General features: G+C 37.2%; 1 protein-coding gene across 2 annotated transcripts in view; it reads left to right on the top strand.

The window, feature by feature from the left end:
* The window catches only part of LOC149802602 (stress-activated protein kinase JNK-like), a 100236-nt gene that overhangs the window by 45449 nt on the left and 42763 nt on the right, over positions 1-12024 (top strand). The window contains exons 4-7 of one of the 2 annotated variants that reach the window (XM_089951883.1): positions 2678-2736; positions 4355-4544; positions 5179-5344; positions 6523-6594. In XM_089951883.1, coding sequence (XP_089808009.1) covers positions 2678-2736; positions 4355-4544; positions 5179-5344; positions 6523-6594 — 487 coding nt within the window. The remainder of the gene's footprint in view (positions 1-2677; positions 2737-4354; positions 4545-5178; positions 5345-6522; positions 6595-12024) is intronic. The other variant, XM_089951882.1, reaches the window with a different exon arrangement.

The following is a 12024-nucleotide window of genomic DNA, read 5'->3' as shown; positions in this document are numbered from 1 at the left end:
ATGACTATGTCCTGGTACATAAATATCCTTAAGCATCAGTTGTCTGTGTTGACTAAAAGTTACAAAATATGTTTTCTGTCACTCAGCTGTTTGAAAAAGGTTAGACCCAGAACAATGTTGTGTAGTAGACATATGCAGAAATGTGCAAAGTCGGTCACCTAGAATTTACAATCAAACAAATAGACATTATCTTGATTTTCTGTTTCATTATTCATGAGCAGTTCGTGTATATGGAAATCAGTTAGCATTATTGCCAGTGCAAAAAACAGTATGCTGGGTTGCATTATTTTCATAACTTTAGTTGTCAGTTCTTGAATCAAACAGTGGCAGTCATCTCAAAATTTAATCCCATGTGCAATGAACACTGGAAACAAAAAACTAGAATGCTGGCCAATGTTACCATTGTTTAAAGCTGATCACTTTATTTGTTGTTTAAATGAGGCAGGTTTTGTCAACTTTTGTGGGACTCGCATGAAATAAAATTGTTTACAGCTGTAAATGTGACAGACTTAATTTGCATATAAGAAGAAAACCCATAATGCATTTGTCCAACAACATCCATCACAACAATACTATTTAGACATACATATAATGTATGATCTAAGCTTAGTGCATTGTAGCATCAGAAACAATCTTCACTAAAACTTCTCATGATCATACAGTGTTTTCAGTACTTGAACATAATATTTTGAATGGATGATGAATAACCAGTTCTTTCACCCATTAGAATGAGAGATTTCTCAACTCATTTATATTTTGATTTTGCAAAATTCTGAAGAACAAATATTTGTTTAATGGGGGTGGGGGTAGCTTTTGCTTTGTTCATCTGACTGTAATTCAGTTTTGGTCTAATGTGGTCCAGATGTTCCTTCTGCTTTTTACAGTTCTTCATTTTCAGTATTTTGTATTGTGTTGTGTCCATTTTGCTGTTCAATTATCCAGCCATTAGCCAGACTTTCTTTTCTGGAGCATTACTCAAAATGTACAAGTATTCTATGAAACTTGGTACACATTTTTTTTTACTATAGTCTGCCTCCAGTCCACTGTGAATTGTACCCCAACTCCTGTCATTGAAAATATTTACCTGGCACAGTTACAGTCTAGCTTGAGAATTATATAATCCCTTCATACCTACCTTACAAATTTCAAAACAAACCCTATTCCTTCATTGCAAATGTTTGTGATGTCAGCAGCAACTGACATGGATGCCCACATAAGTAAAAGTCAGTACATCTATACTTCATACAGCATACAAGATACCAACCACTATATTTGGTAAAATTTTAAATAAGAGGATGAAAGTACAGTGAAAAAATTATCAGAATCATAAAATTATTATGTTATGGGGAAGAAAGACTTTTATAATTTTCCTGTTGATTATATTCCACATTCTGAAATAATCCAGTGTAAATAAACATGGCTTGAAAATGTTTTTTTTCCCCTTCAAATTCATAATTAAATAGAATTTAAAATGTTGTTGCTCTAACTACATTTAAAGTAGCAAGTAATTTAGACAGTATTATTGTTAGTATTATTAATATAGAAAGAACCATATACATTTGCATGCAGAATCAAGTAACAATTAAAATATTCAGATGATAACTTTTTTTTGACCAGAGCATTTATAATTAATACAAACAGAAATAATATTGTAATATTGTAAAACAATTGCTGATAGTTTTATTGTAAGGGCATGGTTGTGACACAAATGCTTCCACAGGTAAATAAAAGTCTGTACATCTGTACTGTATACACCCTGAAAGATACCTGCCACATTTTTTGTCCACCCATGAATCCATTATCCACACTTTCATCAACAATACAGAATTCCAAGACCACACATTATAGACTAGTAAACCTTTAGCTGTTCACATTTCTTCAGTGTCAGTATTTTTAATATTTTCATCCATTTGTCTGTTCATCCATCCATCCATCATTCAGTAATGAGAGAAATTCTGAATGTTTAGTTGTTTTATTTTGTCTTTTTATTGAGGCATAGTCATCTACTCTATTGTTATCACCTTGTCATTAGTATCTAATTCTGATTCTCACCTCTCAAAATATGTGACTAATCATGTCAGAAATTTGTTAATGCTGTTTGATATCTTTTATATTTATGGCTGTTTTTAATCCATGCTGCTTTTAATTATTCCAGACTTTATTCTGTTCATTTAAAATGCTATTTTATTGGGGAAAAAAGATTTTGGGTCTTCTTAGCCAATGTAAATAATTGTTAATTTGTGGAGTTTTTTCCCCTTGTTAAATCTAAAATGCTGAAAGCTACTGTAAACCTTTTACCTAATAGTTAGCAGCTTTTTACATCATTATAGGAACACAAAACGTTTGCTCTGACTGATGGCATGCATACTATTAAAGGCGCTGTCAAAGATTATCACATCTCTTTAGAATTGCCATTATTTGGAAGTAGTTTCTTTTAAAGAATATCGGGTGAATGACTTATAAAGGCATGTGGAGAATACTAGGTGCATCTCTCCTTTTTTGGAGTTGGGGATGTGCATGAACTTCAGCGTTAATGCCCCTGTCACCATTGATGAATGACATTGTGTTATTATGTTTTGTATTTGTCTCTTAGAAAGGCAAGATGGTGGGTGATACACTGGTGAAATTAAGGTGTGGATTGGAGTGTAGAATGCATATTTTCTTTCATTTTTTTCAGATAATTGGTTTGTTGAATGCATTCACACCACAGAAGTCACTAGAGGAATTTCAAGATGTGTAAGTTTGGAATTAATTGTATGGTCTTCTATGCTTTCATAAAGTGGCCAGGCACATCCAGCAAAATATTACCAAATGTTCATGGTCTGACTACCATTAATTTTTGGTGTTGCATTTTAAACTCCAGGCTCAAAAATGTTATTTATGAGCAATGGCTTTGGAGGGGCAGGTAGCTCTTTCAAGATGTTAAGAACTTACCCTACAAAAAGCATCTGTGTTGAGATAAATGAGCAATCACCTTATCTGGCATGATTGAAACTGACTCTACAGGATACTACCAAACTGTCGTCTAATCCGTATTGCATTTGATGTCATCTTTAGGCCCACATACCAAGCCATGTATGATCAGAAACTAAATTTCATTCCACCATTTGGCATAACAAATTATTCTCATCTAGAAGCAGCAACACATAATCTGTCTTGCCAATACTACAAAATTCTCAATCATGAAATCATGATCTTGGTCAATTTAAAATGTCTAGTACCAATCCTCTAATTTTTCAAGTAAATTCAATCAAATCAGAAATTCTTAAAGTGGTCATACATTCCTCTATACAGATGGTTTGAATAGGACACTTACCTGGCCGATGAAGATTGAACCTCGATTGGAAAGTGTACCATACCAGTGTCCTCAGCCAGTCAAACATTCTTGTAAGAGTGTACCTGTTTCCAAACTGCCAGACAATAGTTGTATGTAGCTTTTTCAAGATGTTCTGCAAGACTTTATAAAAGAATTAAGTTTATCAATGTTTGAATATTTAAGGACTTTAAACTTTTAAACTTGTTGTTTTATTGTTTCTGTTTGATCTTTTTTGTTTTATTTTTATTCTTTTTATAGAGTTTTGGCATCTTGACCATTGTTAGGTTTTATGTTGTTTAAGAAAAAATGTACTTTTATTGGGTAGGATTTATTTATCATCCTGAAAATTTATGAAATTTTTTAACTTAATGTTTGTACAGCCTTTTCAAGATCATAGCATTTTATCTGAAAGGACTGCATATTTGCATTTATTTACAGGTGACAGGTTTTTCATCAATTTAAATCACTTTAAACTTGATGACTGTGTAACTGTCTAGAGTAGATATGTGAGTTGGCAAGTATATTTAGGACAGGTGGGTGTTGCATCATGACTTTAATGTTACTCATATCATATGATGTATCAAATGTATGACAGTATGAGTTTAAAGAAAGCAACATGATATTTAGTATTTTACCATTATTTCCTTTTTGAAACATTATTATTGGACAAAATTAAGGTGCATATACCATGAAAACACTCCATCAAATTTACATTAAAATTTAAATTAAAACACTTGATGTTCATACCCCCACCACCACCACCACCACACCACATACATTCATATAACTTTATATCATTCTCGCTATACAGTGGTTTGGTACATAAGGTTGTTGGCATTTATTGGACCCATGTACTGCATTATGATGGAGAGAGCTGTACATAATGTATTCTATTCATCCGATGGAACTGTCTGTCATGAATTCTGAATCAGTTTAATGAAACATTTTCATTTGAGTTCCCAGAAATTAGTTTTCAGCCAGTAGGGTTTCAATCCCTTCCAGGGACCCTTGTTTAATCTATGTTATGTTGTGGGTTAGGTACTTAGTGATGGAGCTGATGGATGCAAACCTGTGTCAGGTGATACAGATGGATCTGGACCATGAAAGAATGTCCTACCTGCTTTACCAAATGCTATGTGGTATCAAGCATCTACACTCAGCAGGGATTATCCACAGAGTAAGTACTTGTGGTAGCAAGCAACAACACTCAGCTGGGATCATCCACAGAGTAAGTACTCGACAACATTCATATGTAAGAAGAAGATGATGGTGATGGTGTTAATGATGATGATGATGATCATGACAGTCCAGCACACTTGCGTCACTATTTACTAATTTAAATTCACATAGCTGAATATGCCACTTTTTAAATTATATGTGAAACATAACCTCATCATTTTGTATAAATTAAACAGACATTTGCAATCATTGGAATTTCAATCCATATTTCTTGACAGTTCTGAATTTGCTTAAAATTTGTCACATAAAAAAACTTGTAAATGATGGGGCTTTCACCATTCAGAGATTCATAAATATAGAGCTTAGGTTTATATTTCTTCTACATTTCTATACAATTTAAAAAAATCGAGGCACTTTCAAATAGATGTAAATGCTTGTAGTATATTAAAACATGTATAATTCCCAAACCATATCAGACATGGAAAGCATTTGTAAAGACAAGGATTTTGAATAACATTCTTTTGCTTGAAAGTAAATCAGTAATATGATAGATAAATTTGTTCAAACTTTTGAATAATTTGAAGCACTGTTCAGTTTTTATTGTACGTGTTTTTGTTTTTCCATGAAATGTATTTGAAGTTTGTCCATAGTATCATTCCAGATTTTATAAATCTTTTCTCTAGGATCTGAAGCCCTCTAACATTGTGGTTAAGTCTGACTGTACATTAAAGATCCTGGACTTCGGTCTGGCAAGGACAGCAGGAACAGGGTTCATGATGACCCCATATGTAGTCACACGTTACTATAGGGCTCCAGAAGTAATTTTAGGGATGGGCTATAAAGAAAATGGTAAGTGGGGATAGAGTACTTCAGATAAGGCCCAGCATCTATTGTGTCAGATGTAACATTTCTGCAGTGAAATTATTACAGACAACTATTAGGATCAACAAGAAAATCAGATTGACCAATCTTTCTTTTTTTTTAACCTTACTTAGTCTGTTTGACATTTAATGGACAAAAGATTATCACAGCCCTTATTTGGTAGTCTCAGTGGTACTGGTAAAGAAATTTCTTAGTCTGTGAGAGGGAGGAAAGGTGAGAATTAGGATAAAAGAAACTACTATGAATTGTTGATCATTTTTCCTTATATGTTCACTGAAGGTAGAACCTGAGGGTGTAAAGGTGCAAAAGATGCAGCTTCATCTCTGTGTAAATCAGGTTAACAAGATCTTAAGCAATCGTGGCAGTCCTGGTTTCAATCCAGTTTTTTTAATAATACTTATCAATTCTTAAAGATCATTGATAATACTTTTTGACCTGATCTCAAGATGAAGGTTATAGTCTTTGCACAATATAAATTAAAATATTGTTAACGGGTCCAGGGTGACCGAGTGGTCTAAAGCACTCGCCTTTGACAATAACTGTCGTCTCACCTCTATCTGTGTGGGTTTGAGTTTTGTGGCTCAGCCAATGTGGATATGTAAGAAAGTTTGCCAGTAGTTTCTCTGTCAATCAGTGGTTCTTACCAAGATTTTCATGGATTCTTCCTTCACCAAAAACACTGGCTGCCATGTATAGCCTATCATGTGCTGAAAATGGGGTTAAAACCAAAACAAACAACAACAGATTTGGATGTAAAGCAACTTTCCAGACTTAATCAGGAGAAACAAAGAAACTTATTCACTTGTGTGTTTAACCTATGCCATGACTATTGCTTAACTATTGTTCTAAATATTAAAATGCGAAAGGAGATGAACCCTTATTCTGAAAGCATTCTCAGGCCTCATGACAAATATCTTGGTTATTTTTGCAAATAAATTTTATCTTTACATTCAAATTATGTTTGGCTTCTGGATACTTTTACTTCTTCTGCATCAGTAACACTCATTTAATGACCTGCAGAGATGAAGAAGAGGAATTTTTATTTTCACTCAAAACAGCTTACTTAAAACAAGATGCAAGATATGTTCATCATTTTATGCTTTCTGTATTTATGATGCATTTTTTCCCATGTTTCTTTATTTCAGTTGATATATGGTCAGTGGGCTGTATTATGGCAGAGTTGATACGAGGAGGAGTGATGTTTCCAGGCAGTGACCGTATCCTTGTTCTAATGATATCTCTGATTTATAGTATATATTTGTTAAGGGATGTCAGTGGTTTCTTCCAGCTTTGCTGCAAGATTAGATAGTGAGCAAAGACATGCCACTCTTATTTACTTGCATATGCTAAGTTTTTGCAAGTTAGATATATTATCGCAAGGGTCAAAGATGAGACACTGCATTCTGCAGACCTCTTGTGTTAATTTTTACATGCGATTGGTGTCTGGTGTTTTTTTTCTTCATTAAAATGTGTTGCCTTATCATGTTAATGTTAGGAATATAGTCCTAAATCCATTCCTCCCAAAGACAAAAATGTTCTGTCTGTATGATATAGACAACGGGGAATAACTGTTAGCCATTACCCCCTTGCCACCAACTAGCAGCACCAGTTGTAAACTTTCACTGTGAACTGGTAACATCGCTCACATTGCTTCATGAAATGCATTGAAAATTTGAGCTATATTTCATACCATCTGTTGAAGATTTTGTTGTCTTCAGATGTATTAAGGATTATTGTTCAGGTGGTATACATTATTGATTTATTTTTGACCATATTTATGTGAATTTTTTCACCCACACAGATTTAGTTTCTGCATTTTCTGAATGCATGGTTTTACTGGACTACATTGTAATAGAACATGTTGAAATCTATATTTATCACCCCTGGCTTAGTGGGTATCTCTGGCATTATTAACACAGATGACTATTGATTTCTTCAATCTCGTCCTGCTTTGTTGTTTCAGAATTAACAATGATGACGAAGTGTGTTAAATACAAGAATTCAAACTTAGCAAGTTTTCTTATGCCTCGTGTCTTGTCTGTACAAAGTTTACACTGTTGGCTACTACAGCATGTTGCTCTGAGAATACATAGTCAACATTTCCAAGGAAAACTGCAAGAAACCGAGATACATGGAAAATCCAAAGACCAAAAGTACTTATTTTTTTAGCATTCACCTTATGCTGAGTCTTGGGCCAACCTTTTGGCTTATACCATTGGGGCCGGGGCCCTGCCCCTAATAAAAATATGACAGACATTACCTACTGTTGCCATTATACCTGGTGAAATAAAGAAAACTGCATCTTCCCCAAATTTTCGCCATCACAGGGTTACAGTTATATCATTTGGTACAGCAAGTGATAACAGAATTGATTACTTCTGGCCTATTTTTCCCCATCCTTCGATCTTCTTTTTTTCATGCAGAATTTGGACACTTTGGAGGAGTTTTCACCCAATTTGAGGCAGCTGAGTAGGCATAAGTCCTCCCCCCAAAAAGTCATGGTGCATGGGGTTCATAAATGACTTGAACGAGCTGTGCCATCTAGCCACACCTCAGTTTTGATGCCATATTGGCTGCCGACCATACCATCCTGTGATCCATACTGTCTGGTTCTTGATCCATACTGTCTAGATCCACCTCAGTTTTGATGCTGTATTGGCTGCTGACCATACCATCCAGCCATCTGGTTTTTGATCCATACCACTGAGTGACTGTATGACTTCTATCTATTACATATCTTCTCATGCCTGAATGATTTGAGCCATGGAATGTTAACATTGTGGAGAACTTACGGATAGCTCCATCTGTCCACCTAACTTTGCCATTACTCTTGCTGTACTGCCACCGAACGCCCATAGTGGCTGATGTTGATTTTGACATGCCATCCATAACCGATTCAGTGACTACATCCTGCAGATACAACTAGCAACTTACTCACTGTTTATCTTTTGGATGGTATCATGGTGGTCTTAGAGATGATGGTCATGATGTCCTCCAGGAATGTATTATCCAGATATCTCTCTTAATCTCAACAAGGACAACCTGCACACTGAGTGTGGAGATAAACCTAATAATAATTCATGCTCAGATCTCACCATTGAACAAGCTGAGTATAGCTTTAAGGCAGGAATAGAGGAGTTGATGGGGTGCTACCAAACTCAGAATGTACACCATCACCCTATTCTACACCAGTAAACAGGGTTAAGACCTCAGTCAATTTTGACAGCAATAAAGTCATCTCATCCTTCCATCTTCACCCACAGTCAGGAAAACTCAGGGAAATTGCCAAGAGTTTATCTACCAAGATCAGTGACCCACGCTATTCCAAAGCCTTTTTTTTCATCAAAGTCTACTGCCAGCGTTCTTTTCAATCTCAATTATACAAGACCCATACTGCCGACAGCTTCACAGATCTCCCAGCGTTAGGCAATAACTATGCTGCAATCAGTCTGACTGCTTACTGTGTGGTGGATAAAGCATCGTGCACACCACTTCAAAGTTCATTTGTGATGTAATGGCCCTATCTTCATTGTTGGTCATGGCATCTCTGGTGATTTTTGGGCTTGCATACAGGGCCAGCAATTCACACACCTGGCAGTCATTGGCTAAAATGTCAAAGATAATTAACATGGCAGCCTACCATGCAATGGCAGATTTTTTGACAGCATGTTAAGCTTGACCTTGCTCTAGCCACATCTCACCCTGACCCTGCTAACCTCTGGCTTGTAATTGCCTCTGCAGTTCAGTGGCAGGATAGAGTAAGTGCAGAATCATGCAGCCCAAGAACTGTTTATCCATCTCTCTGCACAGCACAGCATCACTTCATACATCATCTCCAATTCACCTTCAGTTAAATGATGACTAGAGACAAGGGGATATGGGATTGCACAACCCAAAAACCAGCCACGATCCCAATCCTATACATGGAGGCAATCTGCTAAGCGGTCATCTTGAGAGGATACGAGACTAAATTTTGCTAACCCCACACATCCAATCTCTCACCAGTTATCTGGTTATCTGGTTGGTGCCAGACATGTTTCTCAATAGCATTGGATTAATCTCTCTACCTGGTGAGTGGGCAATCCAAATTGTTTCAAGAGGGGCTTCGGTTCTCGATTTTGTCTAACCCCCTCATTTTTCATGCTCTCCACTCCCTGATGGAAGTAATATCAGACTTGGTAAAGGACACACTTTTACAGCAAGAAATCAGGGTGATCATTGAGAATCTGGAGGTGGAGATGGATTGACTCCACAATTACAGTTTTACTCCAAGCTATTTCTGGTCAGGACCGCCAAAGGCATGTTCAGACAATTCATATTTATTCAGTCTACTAAATCAGTTCATACTTACACTGAAATTCAAGATGGAGACTGCAAGATCAGTCCATCTCTCCATCCACTGGAAGGAATTTGCCGTCTGTCTCATCTGATGGAAGCATATTCACATGTTTGCATCCATCCGTCCTCTGGGAAATTCCCAGTTTGCATACAGAGGAAATTGTTTTCAGTTTCACACTGTCCCTTCAAGCTTGAACAACAGTCCATGGGCCTTTATGTGACTACTTCACAGTATCATCTCCCTTTTCCCTACAACTTGATCTGCTTCCATGACAGTGTATTTGGATAACATTCTCAAGAAACATATCAGTTCCATTCTAGTCAAAGGAAAGAACAATCTCATATCCATATACATGATCTAGATTTTTCCATCACTTGGGAAGTCCAGTCTTTGTTCATCCCATCATTTTATCAATCTGGGTATGGAATTTCTCACCCACCTCATACTGGTACAACTTCCCCAACTTTCAGGTGCTCTGAATCACTGTCCTTGCAGAATCCATTTCCAACACAAAATGGATCACAAGCATGGAGTTTCTTGAACTGTTGTTGTATGCAATAGCAGATCTTGTCCCTCTGGGTCGCCTCTGGATTTCTACATATATTCAGATTGTTTTATGCAGCACCAGATCTTGTCCTGCTGGGTCACCTCTGTATGTGCCCTTTGAGATGATCTTGCCATCTCAAGGTGCCCGTTTTCCATGCCACTCGGTTACAGGATCAGCATAATGAGCGAGATCACATCATTCGTAGACCAGTGGTGCATCCAGGCTGACTCATGACAGTAATACTTCTCAAACAGCTGCAACTGAATGTGACCATGTGACACAGTTGGTAGTTGAGGATCCCATCTGTTATCTTTCTTCGACTTTATTAGTGGCCTGTGGGGTCTGGAGGACACACGTCTCCAAATCAATCTTTTCAAGATGAAAGCGATCATCAAAGCTTTTTATTATTGGAGCAACTTATCAGAGCAAGGTCTTGCTCTTCATGTCAGACAACTCAGTAGTAGTGACATACTTCATCAAACAGGGCAGAACTTAGTCACCCCAACTCTGCATTCTGGTCTGGGAATGTCACCATTGGTGTGTACATTGCAACATTAACATCCAGATTAAACATATTCCTAGCAGACTCAATGTCTTGACCGATTCTCGGTCAAGGAAGGGACTGATTATCAATTCAGAATGGTCCCTCCATCCATTGGTCTTTCATCAGATTTGTTTGCTTTTAAGGTGTCTGATGATTGATCTTTTTTGCAAGTTAATGGAATTGTGAACTGCTAAACTTTGTTTCCCCAGTACCAGATCCAAGTCTTGGTCTATTGACACTCTTGTATCAGATGGGAATGTCTTTGGGCCCTTGCCTGCTCCCTGCCAAATGATCTTAGTTTCAAAGATTCTAGAGAAATTGAGGGGCCAGAAGTGCAAATTGATTCTGATTACCCCACTTATTTGGAACAAATCCTGGATCAGTGATCTTCTTGATCAGCAGTCCATCTACCCAGGAAGATCCCGGCCAAGCCAGATGTTTTCAAACAGCCTTTGACACATGTGTTCCACTCTTGCCCAGACCATCATCATCGTCGTCATGTTTGGTTCTTGTCCAAAGAGCCTTGCAGTGTAAACAATTCAACCCTTCAGTCGTGGAAACAGCTCGAAGACAATACACTTTAAAGGTTTGTGAAGGAAAGTGGTGCATTTTCAGGGACTGGTACAATGACAAAATATCATCCCAATGAGTGACTTTCTCCCACGAATACCTGACTTTTTTCTTTGGCTGTTCAAGGGGAAAACGTTGGCTGCATTTGCTATTAAGGGCTGTCATTCCATGATATTGGACACATTTCCATCATCATGACCAAGAGGATCTTGGTCATAGCAAAGACGTCTCTGACTTGTTCATCAGTTTATACTTGCATAGGTCTAAATTACTTACACTGTTTCCCAAGTGGAATCTTTCCAGGGTTTTGACTTGGCCAAATTCAAACCAATTTGAGCTTTTAGCCATTACCTCACTGAAGCTCCTTTCCTACAAAACCTGTTTCCTGATAGCATTCACTTTGGCATGAAGAGTCAAGTTACATGCCCTCTCTTTTGACCCAGCCCACCTTCAGTTTCTGTCAGATAGCTCGGTGTTCCTTACAACCCAACCCAGTTTCATGGCCAGGATTTGGTTGCTGTCACTGTGCATTGTTGTTGACCCAGAAAAGAGGATATCAGTTGATGAGGCATTGATGCATCCCTACATAAACATGTGGTATGATGATTCAGAAGTCAGTGGGGTAAGGATATTTATTTGTTGGTTCA

Source organism: Sinohyriopsis cumingii, chromosome 3 (genome assembly GCF_028554795.1).
Source record: "Sinohyriopsis cumingii isolate HCF-2022 chromosome 3, ASM2855479v2, whole genome shotgun sequence".
Taxonomy (NCBI): Eukaryota; Metazoa; Mollusca; class Bivalvia; order Unionida; family Unionidae; genus Sinohyriopsis; species Sinohyriopsis cumingii.
Note: the sequence above shows the minus strand (reverse complement) of the source record. Positions and strands in the feature narration are given on the sequence as shown.